General features: G+C 41.6%; 1 protein-coding gene across 1 annotated transcript; it reads left to right on the forward strand.

Moving 5' to 3' along the window:
• Positions 1 to 12165, forward strand: LOC113018137 (uncharacterized). Its single transcript, XM_080299129.1, has 3 exons — positions 1 to 494; positions 6515 to 6624; positions 7323 to 12165. The coding sequence occupies exons 2-3, from the start codon at positions 6607 to 6609 to the stop codon at positions 9159 to 9161; spliced, it is 1857 nt and encodes a 618-aa protein (XP_080155255.1). The 5' UTR covers positions 1 to 494; positions 6515 to 6606; the 3' UTR covers positions 9162 to 12165.
• Positions 12166 to 17378: the final 5213 nt, after the last annotated feature.

A 17378-nucleotide genomic window follows, 5' to 3' on the forward strand; every position in this document is an offset into this window, starting at 1 on the left:
CAACCCAACAAGTGGGATACAGCCTAAAGCTGTTCCAATTCTCAGCACCGGTCCTCTCTTTCCCTGAGTCCTTAGCAAATCTCCTTCCCACGATGACGTTTCCATCGAGGGCAAGAAAAAGAGTTAAGGAAAAGGAGATAGGCGCTACTTTTGAAATAACACCCCACATGGCTACGTTGGTCTGCTTAGTCACGTGACCGCACAGCAACAAATCACAGCAGAGCCGGAAAAGGAGGCGGAGCAAAGTGTGTGTGCAGGAGAGGAGTCGAGCAGAGAGAGCTGCTTTTTCATGAAACGGGAGTAAGGTAGTAAATTTACAGGAACATATACCACTGCCAACGTTGGGATTAATTTCTGCATCGATCTGCACACCCTTGTGTCCTGGATCGTAGCCGAGATCAGCGTGAACCACGTGGGTCTCTGCTCCCTGATCTGTTTCTTAAGACTTCCAGCTTCATCACGGAGTTTCTCTCGGTTTGTGGGCTCATATAAAGGTAAGCACCGAGCCAACTTTAATGTGGGTTCAGTTTATGTTGTTGCTGTTAAGAATAATAGATTGCTTGGTATACACTGGAGTTAGACAGTCTGTAGAGCAGAGGCGGAGCCAGACATTTGAAACGGCCGGGGCTTAGCCCTAAAGGGTAGTATGCATGTGGGATTTTTTTAATTTATTTATTTATTTATTTATTTATTTTTTTTTTTTTGGGGGGGGGGGGGGTAGAAATGACTGAAAGATTAATAGGCTCTGTTTTGAGTTTTGTTCAGAAAAGAATGACTTCATATAGCGAAAAATATATATCTCATATGCAGAACACCTTAAACTAGTTTTTTAATTGAGCAGCAAGGCAGAACAAAGTCGGAGTTGTATCAAGACACGAGGACTAAACCCCAATTCAACCAGACCCAGAACTGATCCAGAATTAAAACTGGACTACAACAGTTCAAAATCAGGACTATATAGGATTTAACCAAGACAGAACAAGAATCAGAACTAGATGATAGTAGCACTAAAAAATCATCATAGACCTGCACTACACTTGTTTTTTTAATTCTACCAAAGTCCACTATTTAGATTGAGAAAAGTTTATATAATTATTTAGCCTTGTTGTGCAAACAAGCCTGCATAACTTAATAAATGTAGAATTTGAAAAATAGCAAACCTAAAAAGAAACACTAGGTACGAGATACATGAGTACCTATGATACGGTGATACTTTTGGTAAACAACCATTTGACTAACATGTGTGTCTCACCTGCTCTTGTTCATCTCTGTTCTGTCCTCATTCTCCTCTCTGTTCCTCTCTCTCTCTCTTTGTGCTGACAATCATCAAATATACAGTTGAAACCAGATATTTACAAACTCTTCAGATCAAAACAAACACTTTTTTAATTGTAACATCAAATCAGACTAAATGTTTATTTTTTTAGATTGATAAATAAAAAAACATATTTGTTAACTTTAAGAGGAAAGAGAGAAATTGTCTGTATTTCTTAATTGCAAATGGCACCAAATTGTATTCAAAATTGAGCCACACTTATGGAGCTCCACAGTTCTTTTTCTGGTTTGGTTGACATCTGTTGATTTTACCCATTTCCACCAATTTACTCACATGGACTCTACTAACCTATCAGAAGCTTCTTCAGCTCAGAATGGAATCGTCTGGAGTTTTCTTATTAATTAACAATAAACTTAGTGTATATGTACTCCTAAATTTGATCAAAGTGATAAAAAATAGACAGCTGTCTCTCTTTATTCTGACATTTAACTAATTCAAAATATATTTCAATATTTATCTAAAACAAAAGTTTAATCTAAATTGATGTTGTACAGTAAAAATGTTTTATGTTTTCTCCCTAAAGTGTATGTAAATATCTGGTTACAAATGTGAATATCCTGCTGTGTACTGAAATCCCTCTTGTTTTGCATAGAAATATACTGAACAACATACAAAACATAACATATAAAATAACAAATAACACAGAGGGAGCAATCAGGGAATGGGTAACAGGAGGGAAACACAGCTGGGACAAATCAGAACTGACGAGACCAAACAAGGAGCCAGAAACAACAAAACAAAACAAAAAAGTGCAAACAGAACAAAACACAGAAACAAAGTCCAAAACAACAGTATAAATAATATCATAAACTCCAAAAACCCTGGGTCGACGACCCAGGCATCCTAACAAGTAAAGCTGTGGGTTGTGGGAATGAACCATAATGTTTTATCTAGGGGTGCCTGTAGTGCACTGCCATGTAAATAATTTGCATTTACTGAATATATACTGACTGAGTCCCACTGTTCAAAAGTTGAATAAAGAAACAAACTAATTTTTGCCTCTTTTTTTTAATTTTATTGAAACCACCTTATAGAACATCACATCAGTTACAATGTAGAATCCATGTCATTTATCAGAATCAGAATCAGAATACTTTATTCATCCCGAGGGAAATTAGGGGTTACAGCAGGCAGCACGCTAATGGCGCATGCGCACTCACAAAGGAACCTTCTGACCAACTTTACACAAACATCACATTGGGCAGACATGTCAGAAGGTAGGCTGATAGGAAAAAACAACGAAAATACACTACATGAGGTAAGAGGAGGAGAAAAAAAACTCCACTCAGACTGAGCTCCTAGTGGGAGAACAGTTTGATAACAGAAAAAACACCTCAGCACAAAAGCACATGACTATCAATACACCATAGAAACACGAGACAAGCAACAGGGGCGGGTAAAGGGTAAAAGAGAGCCGGTGTAGACAGCGCATCCGGTCCTGCAGCATCTGTGCTGGTCCAGTTGACTGCTATCTTCCCCGGTAGGGCACAAGCATCGAAGGCGTTGGAAAGGGAGGGGGGATGAGTGAGTGCTTATCAGTGTAAGTGTGTGTGTGTGCGTGTCCATAGTTTAGCTGAGACAGTGTCCTTCGGCCTATCAGGCTAAGTAAATAGTCTTCCAGCCAATCCAGGTGTCCTTGCATGGGATGGGAAGAATAGCCGTAACACAGTCGTTATCAGGGAGTGATTGTTCGGCTCCAGCCTCTGGCCTGCAGCTGGTGCCGTTATGGGGGTCCGCAATCTCAATGTTGATTTTGTAAATTTCCATGCGAGCAGCCCAGGAGAATTTTTGGCTGCCCTAACACTCCGACACTGGCCTCTCGATCTCCCGTTGGAGAGCCACGATCCTCCCCATGATGATATCAAACTTCTGTTCCATGGTGTTGCCATTCTTTTGATTCTGAGACCTCACAGCTGCAGTGATCTGTTCCGTGATGTCGTCCAACTGTCGCTCAAGGGTCTCATTTTGAGCAGGCCTCTCTCTGATGTTTCCCCCCATACGCTCAATGTTGTTGCTTTGAGCCTTCACAGCAGCTGTAAGCATCTCCAAGGTGTTGACCATATTACGTTCGTTGTGAGAGGTCGCGCCTCATCTCATCTCTTCAATTCCAGCGGGCAGCCTTAGGGGGGTTTGAACAGCCGGTTCCGCTCTCTTATTTCTCCGATAAACCAGGGCCAAGCCAACTCCGATCAGCACGAACCCTGTTATCATGGTTCCGAATAGATAGATATCTTCAGCGTCCTCGATCGACAGTCCCGCCAGACACATGACTCTCCAGTTCTGCCACCCGTCCATCGTGTATCCGGCAGGGAAAGTCCCTCCAGGGCACTCGGGCTCTCCCGAGCCCAGACTTCTCGTTGAGAAAAGGGTGTCAATAGCATTCAGAGACCAGTTAATCAAATCCATAATTCTCTTTTAGGTTTTAGAGAATGACCGTGTGAGTCTATTCCAGGGAAAGTAATGCACACGAAACAGACAAGGACATAGAGGCTAAGCAGGGAAGATAAGGGTGAGGAGGAGAGGAGAAAAGTGCGACCGCCTTCGCTGAGAGCCAAAGAAGAAAAATGATTTTATAGTTTACAAATGACAAAATGTTTACACAAAATCACGAGTGTTTACATGATATCACTCACTACTAACATTACTTTATTTACTGTATCTTTTGAAAAAATACAGCAATTTTAACAGCACAAGACTTAAGAGTATTTAACAGGAGCAGGTTTCATTTTTCCCTGGTTTTATTATCACACTGTTCACCAAAACGCAGCAAACCTTCACCATCTTATCCAGAAGGGTCACCTCTTCACCCTCACAAGGAAGAAGTAATCTGATTGGCATGGTGGTATGTTTGAAGCAGGTCCCTTGTGTAGCACTGGAACCCAGTCACGATGTGATTCATCCATTTAATAGGCTGGTTTGCTGCAATAATGCCAAATAATTAGCAACTCTATAAATAGAAGGTAGTTCTGCAAAATCACTCAGTAGAATGTTTGTTGTCATTTGCTATGAGCTCAGAGCGCATAGAAAATAAAACTAATAGGCTATAAAGATTGATATGAACATATTTAGAACTTACCGGAATGAAAATGTCTGGAGCACCAACAGATATTTGGAGATGGAATAGAACTGCACGTCAGCTCGTCTCACAGCTGCTCTCCAGGCTAGACGCCTTTGTTTGGTAACATCGATACACGAGCTGCCTCGTGTTGCTTCCAGGTTGGGAAAGAATGAAAAGATAAACCATTTTCAAGCTTATTTTCTTGCTGGTCGTGCGATCGAACATTGCAGCCGACCACACAGCAAATACGAACCATGGCTGTTGTCTGTGCCTTCGCTCCCTTTTCACTTTTGCGCTAGACCCCCAAAATGGCGGATCGGGCCAAAATCCTTTCCACGCCCACCCCCGTGACATCACGCTCCAAAGCCCTATTCCATTACAGAATACAGAATACATGCCCCAAAATGTATTCTGTAACGTATTCCGTTACGTTACTCAATGACATTAACGTATTCTGAATACTTTGGATTACTTAATATATTATCATGCTTTTTACAACAACATGAATGTACTATTGCTGGGTGATTCATTACTATTACTGAAGGTCCGCGACTCCGAACTATAGTAAAGGGACCTCTGACTAATACGGCGGGGTCCCTGTCGGCTCGTAGCCGAAAAATAGCTTTACTTTGTTGTGTGGGTCAACTTTTCTTGCGAGAGACAGAGAGAGGCGTTGAAAGACTGCTCCAACAGAACTTATTGTTTTCGGAGGAAAACACGAACACGGTGTACAGTCGAGTCTTAATAGCTTACTTACAACTGGGCTCGTCAGGCTCTCTTCTTGGCTGAAGTGGTTATTATTATATTTACATGCTTCCAGCTCCCATTTTTCCTCGATGACAGCTCGTACTTTTCCACTCCCCCTTTTCTCCCTCCTCGCGCTCACAGACCCATAATGTGTATGGCAGTCCATTCTCCCTGCAACACGGACTACACTGCCCATGATGCTACATTCTTTAGAGCTATGCTTGTAGCATTCTGCCTGTTAGCTTAGCACAACAACAACAACAACGAAAAGGCGCTCTCTCACCCAGGAAACACACAGTCGCAGAGAGCAAGAGAGCGTCGCCCTGTAACCATGGCAACCGTAACGCTGCCGCCTGGAACAACAGAACGTAGCTGTCAAACAAAACCCAAACAGTCCTGACCCGCGACAAAATGAAACAGGAAAGTACCGCAGTGTAATCCATTTATTTCAACAAAGTAACTGTATTCTGAATACCACCTTTATAAACGGTAACTGTAACGGAATACAGTTACTCATATTTTGTATTTTAAATACGTAACGGCGGTACATGTATTCCGTTACTCCCCAACACTAAAGGAAGAGGAGCTCGTGAACTGGAACCACCACAGCAAAAGAGAGTGAAGCCATATGTGCAGAAGAATGCAGTGACATATGATGTTCCTTCTTCCTGATATTGCTGTCATTCGGAACCGCTACGTTGATCACTACGGCCGTCTTCTTCTGTTTGTCTACCAAATGGTGGTTAGCCACCACCATTTTGTCCGTCTGTATCTGGAAGTCCCACAGGATCTTAGCTCGGTCATTCTCCACCACCCTTGGGGGTATCTCCCATTTTGACCTCGGGACTTCCAGGTTATACTCGGCACAGATGTTCCTGTACACTATGCCGGCCACCTGGTTATGGCGTTCCATGTATGCCTTGCCTGCTAGCATCTTGCACCCTGCTGTTATGTGCTGGATTGTCTCTGGGGCATCTTTACACAGCCTGCACCTGGGGTCTTGCCTGGTGTGATAGACCCCAGCCTCTATGGATCTGCATATATATATATATATATATATATATATATATATATATATATATATATATATATATATATATATATATATATATATATATATATATATATATATATATATATATATATATATATATGCTCCCAGGCCTCTGGTAGAGGACCCAAGCTTGAAGGATAAACCGCCCGCAGGGGCGTGCTGGGTGTTATTATTTATATATGTGTATATATATATATAGACATATATATGTATATGTATATAGACATGTATATATGTATATGTACATGACAGCATTGCTGTCCAGCATTGTGTTTATCAAAACTCTTTTTACAAATCCTGCTGTGTGTGTGTCCCCCAGGTGATTAACAGGAGGAGAAGAGTCTGGTGGTGCAACGGAGGAACAATTTCATCCATTTGGACTCAGCTCAGCCACTACAGAGGAAACAATCAATGACTTCAACACAAAAGGTGAGAAAAATATCACAGTTACAATTAGGGATGCACCGATACCGTTGCTGGTATCGGGTATTGGGGCCGATACTGTAAAATGTGTGTGTACTCATATTCGTAAAAGTTAAGCGATACCATGAACCGATAATAATGTAGCCCGGATGGGAATTTGGGAGTAGATACTCATAATTCCCATGGACTTAAACGCCACGGTAACATAAGGTGTTCACAGTTGATGTTTTGTGATGTAACTGTACCCAGAATGTACTTTGCCCTGTAATATGTCACAAGGTAAATACAGGTAATTAGAGCAATCAAACTGTTATGTTAATCATAAAGTATTATTTTATGGTATGTAACTCTGAATGGAGTTTAAATATTGTTCAGAGTTCTAATTTCTTGTAACAGAAGTTACAAGAAAATACAAAGATCATATTTTATAAGCACACATTGAAACAACAATATCATCAGTTGAACTTGAAATTTCTTATGCGTAAAAGATTTTCTCTGCTGATCAATATTTCTTCAATAATGTCATTTTCATTACAACTCTCATTGTAGCACATCATTGTAATGTGATACTGCCACCAGAAGGTGGTGGAAACACACCAACAATGTGTTTGTTGACATGTTTGATTCCACCAATGAAGGGAGTTTCAGTTTGTTCCACGACTGCATTTCACTCACTGCCTCTGTTTGTATCTCTGTCACTGCAGGACCAACATGGAGCGAGAAGTCAGCGCTCTCAGGAGGCCGACAAACCTCACAGAAGAAAGGGAGAGAAAACCTACAGCTGTGATGAGTGTGGAAAGTCTTTTACCCGGGCTGGACACTTAAAAACACACCAACTCATCCACAGTGGAGTTAAACCTCACAGCTGTGAGTTGTGTGGAAAGTCTTTTACCCGGGCTGGACACTTAAAAAGACACCAACTCATCCACAGTGGAGTTAAACCTCACAGCTGTGACTTGTGTGGAAAGTCTTTTACCCAGGCTGGATATTTAAAAACACACCAACTCATCCACACTGGAGTTAAACCTTACAGCTGTGACTTGTGTGGAAAGTCTTTTACCCAGGCTGGACACTTAAAAAAACACCAACTCATCCACAGTGGAGTTAAACCTCACAGCTGTGACTTGTGTGGAAAGTCTTTTATCCTGGCTGCAAGCCTAAAAACACACCAACTCATCCACAGTGGAGTTAAACCTTACAGCTGTGACTTGTGTGGAAAGTCTTTTATCCTGGCTGGAAGCCTAAAAACACACCAACTCATCCACAGTGGAGTTAAACCTTACAGCTGTGACTTGTGTGGAAAGTCTTTTACCCTGGCTGGAAGCCTAAAAACACACCAACTCATCCACAGTGGAGTTAAACCTTACAGCTGTGAGTTGTGTGGAAAGTCTTTTACCCTGGCTGGACACCTAAAAACACACCAACTCATCCACAGTGGAGTTAAACCTTACAGCTGTGAGTTGTGTGGAAAGTCTTTTGCCTGGGCTGGAGACTTAAAAAGACATCAACTCATCCACAGTGGATTTAAACCTTACAGCTGTGACTTGTGTGGAAAGTCTTTTACCCTGGCTGGAAGCCTAAAAACACACCAACTCATCCACAGTGGAGTTAAACCTTACAGCTGCGACTTGTGTGGAAAGTCTTTTACCGAAGCTGGAAGCTTGAAAAAACACCAACTCATCCACAGTGGAGTTAAACCTTACAGCTGTGACTTGTGTGGAAAGTCTTTTACCGAGGCTGGAGACTTGAAAAAACACCAACTCATCCACAGTGGAGTTAAACCTTACAGCTGTGACTTCTGTGGAAAGTCTTTTACCCTGGCTGGGAACTTGAAAAAACACCAACTCATCCACAGTGGAGTTAAACCTTACAGGTGTGACTTGTGTGGAAAGTCTTTTACCCAGGCTGGACACTTGAAAAAACACCAACTCATCCACAGTGGAGTTAAACCTTACAGCTGTGACTTGTGTGGAAAGTCTTTTACCTGGGCTGGAAGCTTGAAAAAACACCAACTCATCCACAGTGGATTTAAACCTTACAGCTGTGACTTGTGTGGAAAGTCTTTTACCCAGGCTGGACACTTGAAAAAACACCAACTCATCCACAGTGGATTTAAACCTTACAGTTGTGACTTGTGTGGAAAGTCTTTTACCGAGGCTGGACACTTGAAAAAACACCAACTCATCCACAGTGGAGTTAAACCTTACAGCTGTGACTTGTGTGGAAAGTCTTTTACCCAGGCTGGACACTTGAAAAAACACCAACTCATCCACAGTGGAGTTAAACCTTACAGCTGTGACTTGTGTGGAAAGTCTTTTACCCTGGCTGGACACTTGAAAAAACACCAACTCATCCACAGTGGATTTAAACCTTACAGCTGTGACTTGTGTGGAAAGTCTTTTACCCAGGCTGGAACCTTAAAAAAACACCAACTCATCCACAGTGGACTTAAAGCACACAACTGTGAGTTGTGTGGTAAGGCTTTTGCTCTAAATAGCGACTTACACAGGCATCTAGTTACCCACTCTGGAATTAAGGCGTAGAGCTGCGACTTTTGTGGAAAAAGTTTCAGTGACAAACGGTACCGAAATATTCACCTACGGATTCAGACTGGAATTGATGTTTCCTGCTGTGATCAGTGTGGGAAACTGTTTACAACAGATGCACAGTTACAACAACACACTGAGGAGAGACCTTATAAATGTTACCTGTGTGAGAAGACTTTTAAAGCTCCAAATCAGCTGAAAAAACACCAACAGATCCACTCCAGAAAGTAACTCTAGAAGTGCAGTTACTGTGAGGATGTATTGATTTTTTTATCTTGTAATTTTAACCTGATTGTTTGGAAAAAGTCTGATCAGTAAACGTATGGAGTTATACTGAATGAACTGTTTGGAAAAATGTAACCTGAGTTTTATAGTGTAAACAGTAAAATGTAATTGGACGTTGGCAGAGATGCTTTTTATTTCAGGCGACGTTCAGGATAAAAACGTTGAAGGAATTCTCTGATTTGCAATGTCTTTGTTTAGGAGTGGAGCGAAGCACACTGATCCATTTCTCAACCCTGTCGTCACTGTGGTGGTGGGAAAGCGTTTCTCTTTAACCTTTGTGGAAAAACCTCCAATCACGAACGGGACCTAAAACCACATCAACGTAGCCACACTGGAGACAAAATGAACTACTGCAAAGAATGTGGGAGAGGCTTCCACACACCAAGTACATTAAAAATATGTCTGTGAAGGTTCTCAGTCATCCAGGTCATCGTAGTCAAAGGAGCTTGCAAAGAAAAGCGTCTGGACTTCTTTAAGTTGCTTGAAGACGTTTCACCTCTTATCCGAGAAGCTTCTTCAATTCTAAGGTCAAATGGTGGAGAGTCCCAGATAAAAACCTAGTGGGAGTAACCCCCCACAGAGGGACAAAAGGACCCCCTGATGATCCTCTAATCGCCTGAGCCAAGGTGTGAAATTGGGTGTGGGACCCAATCAGCCAGAGTTTTGGGTGTGTTCATTGTGAAACCTGGCCCCACCTTGTCATGCGAATTCCTGAGGTCAGATGGCCCAGGATGTGAGTGGGCGTTAAGGCGTCTGGGAAGGGATCTCAAAACTGGATTATAGATGGCAGAGAGTTGGTGTCGTAAACCCCCGACTCTATTCAAAGATGGTCGCTCACAGTGGACATTCTTCTTTCACTCCTCTTTCAAACCATCTGTCCTCTCTGTCCAAAATGTGAACATTGGCATCCTCGAAAGAGTGTCCTTTATCCTTAAGATGCAGATGGACTGCTGAGTCTTGTCCTGTGTAGCAGGACAAGACTAACAAGACCACAAGACTAACAATGAACACACCCGAAACTCTGGCTGATTGGGTCCCACACCCAATTTCACACCTTGGCTCAGGTGATTAGAGGATCATCAGGGGTTCCGTTTGTCCCTCTGTGGGGGTCACTCCCACTAGGTTTTTATCTGGGACTCTCCACCATTTGACCTTAGAACTGAAGAAGCTTCTCGGATGAGAGGTGAAACGTCTTCAAGCAACTTAAAGAAGTCCTGACGCTTTTCTTTGCAAGCTCCTTTGACTACATTAAAAATACATGACCTCTTCAAAAAGCACATCTGTGACCAGTGTGGGTCATCCTTCACCACTGCAGGAGGGACACCATACAAGTGCAGACACTGTGACAAAAGCTTCTCACAATCAGGTCATCGTAACAAACATGAACGTACACACATGGAAGTGAACTTCAGCTGTGACCAGTGTGACAAGAGTTTCAGGAATCTCAGTTCATACTCCGAACACAAACGATCCCACGCTGTAAATAAACTGTTTCACTGTTACCAATGTGCAAAAACCTTCACTTCATTATCTGCTCTGTGCAAACATCAGCCTGATCATGCAGGACTGAAATCACTGGATCACAATGAATCTGAAGAGAGAGAAAGATCCTCTTCTGGTTTCAGGGTCAGACTTAAAAACCTTGAGATCAGGCTCCACAGAGTTCAGATGGAATCTCCTGTAAAGAGTGTCAGCTGATGCCACACTTGGATCTGATGAGGTAGCTCTGATTTCTGGAGCTGCAGTGAATAATTCTGAATGTTACATTTAGGAAGCTGCATGTATAGATATGCATAGATATGCATATCAAGTTTTTTTTTCCTTTGGGGGATTTTAATTCTCTAAAATTATCTCTGTTACATTTTAATCTTTGTTCCCTTAGGACACAGTAGTGTTTAGTAGTTGTACTTGTTACTGTATTATTAAAGTTATAGGAATGTCTTTTTTACCAAACCAATAATGTATCAGAATTGCAGATATGGATATATATTTCAATTTCTTTTATTTGAACTTTCTTAGTGTTTCCAAAATTAACTTAATGTGGGGTAATGTATTCATTTAATGTGTTACCTCTGTTAAATTTCAATCCTTCATTCATATTTAACCTTTTGCTGTTGTAAAATCTTCTCTTAAATCCTTTTCTCCCAAAACTACAAATATTTTCACAGCAGTTGCTCTTAAAACCTCCAAAATGAACTAAATCTGTCCACCAGCTTTGAAACAACACCTGCTGTGACTTTATGTCCAGAAAAAAAGAAACTCAAGCTGAACTGGTTTTGGGCTGTACTTCCATGTAATGCCAGTTTGTACCAGAAGATGGAGCAGTGAGTCAGTGTAACCTTTATTCAATTAGGCAAAGAGCACAATCTTATTCACAGTGGCAGCAAAGAAATGTTGAAAGTTAAAAACAGCAGCACACATCAGAACCATTTTAAAGATCACAGGTGACTACTTTTACGTAATTCAAATTCTGTTAAACCTCTATTTTTTTGCTCCTCCTTTCACTTTAGTGTATTTAGTCATTGAAGTCCACATGTTGTTTTTTAATGAATTTTGATCCACATGTTCTGCAGCTGTTTTCTTGTTGATTTGAAGTTTGTATTATGAAATCCTGATAATGTTAAAGTGTTAGTTATATTTGATGAAGTCTGTGTAGAGTTTATCTTATTATCTTATTAAACAGTTTGGTGTGAAAAATAAAGAAATGGTCTCAGAACAAGTAGTTTGACCCATTATTTCTGATTCAAACTAATTTAACTGTTTTCAGTGGTACATGTGGAGGTTTATCACAGGAGGCGACTTGGCTGTTCTCAACTCACACTGAAGAAGGATCCTGCAGCTCATTAAAAACTCTAAAATGATCTTGAAAGAACATATGTTTGATTTTTCTTAAAAACATGCTGTTGGCATGAAGCTTTGAGACAGTGTTTTTAAGAGTCATTGTGGTTAACATCTCACACATTCCAATAAAGCAGATGTTCCTGCATTGCAACAGCGGTTTGCAGTTGCAATGCAGGATTGTGCTGCTGCTCGTCTACAGGACTCTCATGGAGCACCACTTTGAAACTTTGTAACTCTCTCTGCAAAATACAATATATAAAGACCAATGCTGGGCAATTAATTATATAGTTACTTCTTCAAAAAAGTTACTGAGTATTGCAAACAACAAAGATTTTTGCAGCTGTTTACCAAAAAATGCTGCTAAGGGATTTTTTTTAAACAAACATTTCAAACTATTTACAGAACAATCAGGTGTTCTGCATCAAATCTGATGCCACACAAATTATTTGTGCCTCTCCAAAAAATAATTTCTGTCCACTATGAGATAAAGGAGAACATCAAAAGCCTGATACCTGCAGGCCTGACAACAGGAGATGTATCACTCCTGTAACATTTAGCAGCCGCCTCATTGTTCTGACACACACAACAAAACTATTGACTACACTACACACTAACTATACAAGATTTGCGCTAAACGTTGCAAATCTCACATCTCAAAACACTGCCGTCACTCCTAAATTTTCCTCTTCTTAACAACTTCCGTTTCTTAACAACCAAATGCCATGTTTTCATTGGTCGGCATGGTACATTTTTTGACCAATGGGAAAGGGTGGGGTGTTTTGGTTTTGTCTTTGCTCTCAGGCGGAGAGTGCTTTATAACGTTTTCTTTATAAAATGCTGTTTTTACCATTTCTTCCCCCAGTAAATATAAACAACAATATTCTGGAAGAAAACCAAACACTGGATTTTTTTTTAATCACAACTCTGTTTTTTATGTGGCCTATCAACACAATTTGAAACCAGGTATAAAGTCCACTCTTTTTACGTCACTTGTTCCATCTGTCCTGCTCACATCTCCAATGGTTGTACACGTTGTCATTAACGTGGCTTCACTCCACATTAGCCACGCCACTTTGCTAGCTAAAACACCGGTTTCGGCACATAAGGACGCTCTCATAGCCTGTCAACGACGTTGATTAGCTGCGCATATACGAATTTGAATCACGTGATTGGCTGGACTATGGGATGAGGTGCCATTGTTCTAATCCCATACTGGAGCAGCCAGTCACTTACTGACTAACACTGCAAAACAGAATTGTTAACGTATTCACTTTAATTTCAATTCCGGTTAGAATTTTACTTTATGTGCAACACGGATTTTTTCTGCACAGAGACCGCAATTGAGCACACGCGCAGTTTAGAGGGAACATTGGTGATGATTATCAGAAAGTGAACAAGGTCTCATGGTTTGATGCTTGTCCAATGCCTGAGTTGACCTGGACTGGTTAAGCACTGCTTGTCTTATTTTATGATGCTGGATTTAACCAACGCTTACTGGCAGATTCCCTTATCTGCAGAGTCCAAAGACAAAAACGGCCTTCTCCACTCTGTATGGTTCGTACCAATTCGTCACACTTCCGTTTGGCTTATTTGAAGCCTCGGCCATTTTTCAGCACCTCATGGAGCGGTACCTGCTTCCTCAAATTGCATATGCTGTTTTCTACCTGGATGATGTTGTTGTGGTACCCCTGTGAGGTACCACACAGTTAAACGGTTAAAGGAAAACTCAGAAGAACGGCAGCTAATTCCCTTTTTGCAGCATGCAGCCAACGAGGTATTTATTGATTTATCGTTGATGAGAGATTTTTTAGTTTTGTGATTATGCTTAGTTGTAGCTTCATTTAAAGGAAGAAGAGCTTGTGAATTGGAACCAACACAGGAAGAGAGATTGAAGCCATATGTGTAGAGGAATGCGGTGACATACGATACCATACCTCCTGTTTTAACAGACAAGCTGGCTCTCTCTCTCTCTCTCTCTCTCTCTCTCTCTCCTTTTATGGGAATGTCTGAATTTCTATACATACAAAGGTACCTCCTTTTTCAGCAGATAAGCGAAAGGTTTTCTCCTTCTAAGGAAAAATTATCAGTTCCATACATGCCACTCCTACTGCTGTGGAAACTTGCTTTAAGTGTAAATAAAGGATGTTCTGAATGCCCTGGGTGGTTTTTCTGTGTCACATCGGTTGAGCAGTGACCGCCCATGCGCATGTAAAAAACAGATATCTGAGTTGTAAGTTTCTTTGCCTTCCAACAACTTTCTCCTCACAATCGTGTTTGTTGTACAGTGTTATCTTTAGTGCTGTGTCTTACGCCGAGTTTTATTTTGTTAATGCTGTATAGTTTTCACGGTAGCTTTGGAGAGAAGTCTTCAAATAAACCAGTGACAGAAAACCACTTGCGTCTGCCTGTGCTTCGAGGGAATTATACTCATGTAGCTATGATGATGTTTGCTAGTTCACCTTACATGCATTAATGTAATAACATGGATAGCGTACTCAACGTGAATTACACACGAACAACATTAAGCTACTCACGCAGAGAAGAACGGCTGCTGCTGCCATCTTCGTCCGTCATCATTTCTGCTACACTGGCAGGGCTAGGGGCCAGGACTCTACTCTTCGTGTTTTGGGGGGATGTTGCTAATTCCGGGTCCGATAACAGGCACCACACCTGCAGTAGATGTACACGGTGTGAGGTCTCAGCAAGCTATCAAATACGGCGCATTTCTCGGCTTTTAAAAAAACGCTATGCGTCACCAGGCGTTTCATCAGATTTGAGGTGTTACCTCCTTTGACAGTATTGCAGTATCTGATTAAAGCACTTGTAGCAGGCTGCTGAGTTTGCATCTTTTGCTGTGAAGTACAGCCAGACTTTTGACCGCTTCGCCTTGGGCATTTTTAATCTGTAGCTCTGATCTAAAAGAAGGTACGTACCTGGACCCGCCTACTATCCTCGGAAACGTAAAATGATTGGCTAGAATCTAAAGTGTATCACAGCTCAGGAAAAAAAAGCACTGAAATAAAGCACCGAAATGTGCGCTGCTTTTCTGTCTGGTTACTACCGTTTATGTCAGAACCGGTGACGGTTTTGCTGTTTTTAATGGAGACCAGGGGTTCCATTATCTGGTTGGTATTGTTAGTGATTAATTGTTGGATTGGGAATTTAAAATAGTGTAATAAAGAAAAAACACTTTAGTTCTTATGGAGTCTTTTATTGGGTTTATGTGACATACAACTAAAATGACAGCTTGTAAAGGTGAAGAGACAGTGGGACTGGCCATCCTACCTGTGTCAGAGAAGAGCCAAGGTTAAAGCTGTCTACAGTTAATCATTTGTGAGTAACCTAAATAAGGTACTCACCTGTCCTGGTTGCTTCTTGCAGGATGTGGAGCATAAGAGTGAAAGCAGCTTAATCACCTGTTTAAGGGCTCTTGGAGTAGACCAGTGTGCCAGGTTAGGGAGTATGGATAAAGAGGGTTTTAATTTATATAGTAATGGGTGAAGCTCATGTTATTGGTTTGTTTATAGTACGTGTTGGAAATATGAATATGTTTGTGATGTGCTTTAATGTAATTGCATGTTTGTGTGTGTGGAGGGTTATGTTTTCATTTTGATTAGTTAACCCCCATACTTGGGCTATTCCGGAAGAGTATAAAAGTGGTAAATGGCCTGCATTTGTATAGCGCTTTTCTAGTCCATAGGACCCCAAAGCGCTTTACACTACATTCAGTCATTCACCCATTCACACACACATTCACACACTGGCGATGGCAAGCTACATTGTAGCCACAGCTGCCCTGGGGCGCACTGACAGAGGCGAGGCTGCCAGACACAGGCGCCACCGGGCCCTCTGACCACCACCAGTAGGCAAACATGGGGTTAGTATCTTGCCCAAGGATATTTGGCATGCAGCCAGGAGGCAGCCTGGGATCGAACCACCAACCTTCTGATTACTGGCTGACCTGCTCTGCCACCTGAGCTACAGCCACCCCAAAAGGAAGCCATTTTGTTTAGTTATAGTTAGTGTTCTTGTGCTCCTATCATGTTCCTTCATTAATAAAGTGCCAATCCATGGATGTCTTTTACTCCAGTCTTGCGTCATATTATTGGACAGAAACTATGACCGCCGGCCAAAACTGACACTGTTATTGAACTGTTTAGCCAGTAAGACACTGTAGAAGACAATGTGATGTGTTTATTGATATGAGTAAGGAAAGTAACTGTTATGAAAGAAAATGTTAATTAGAGAAAATGAACCAGTAAAGAGAGTATATTTCACTGAGGATGTGAAATAAGTAAATGTAATTGATGTGAATGAGGAACCTGCTGAATTATATATTGAAAGCTCATGGTAGTGTTTATATAGCATTTGTTTGTGTGAAATAAATCAGACTCAGACACAATCTGGAGGAATACAGAGACACATGCTGTCTTCCTTACTCTGCTCTTCACCTGCTTTTACAGGTAACATATTTGTCATCATGGTCTTCATCCTTGGGACCCGTAACAAATCTTGGGGGCTCGTCCAGGATTGTCGACACCTTGCAGTTGAGACTGATCCAAAAATGACATCTGGGACCAGGACGGGAGCTGATGCGAGCTGAAAGTTGGAGCCGAGACTGATCCATGGTTGCTAAGACGGTGGGTCCAGCGGGCCTGGGTCAGCAAGAGGTCGACGCAGAGAAGGCTTCCCTGATGCAGAGATAGTTCGTGGAGTGCTCAGGATATTAAGGCCTGGAACTTTTAAAGATATGTTAATCAATAAAGACGATTTGACTGTACTTGAACTGAAGGGGTTTCTCCATGCCCACCTGAGAGAGAAAAATAGTACAGAACTCTTTCAAGAATTAATGTGTGCCAGAAAAGATGAAAGTGAGACACCACAGCAGTTTCTCTACCGGGTGACAGGGTTGAAGCAGTGGGTCCTCTTCATGTGGGACCCAACCTAACCTTAACAGTAGCAAACCAAGTCTCCCCTCGCCAGTCACATCAGAAGTAGTTAACCAGCAGCAGGGTGAGGCACTCGCTACATCTGGTGTTATGGCACCCCACACTAAACGTGGGGCAGTTGCTAAGCTAATCAGTAAGA

This window comes from Astatotilapia calliptera, chromosome 3 (assembly GCF_964374335.1).
Source record: "Astatotilapia calliptera chromosome 3, fAstCal68.1, whole genome shotgun sequence".
NCBI lineage: Eukaryota > Metazoa > Chordata > Actinopteri > Cichliformes > Cichlidae > Astatotilapia > Astatotilapia calliptera.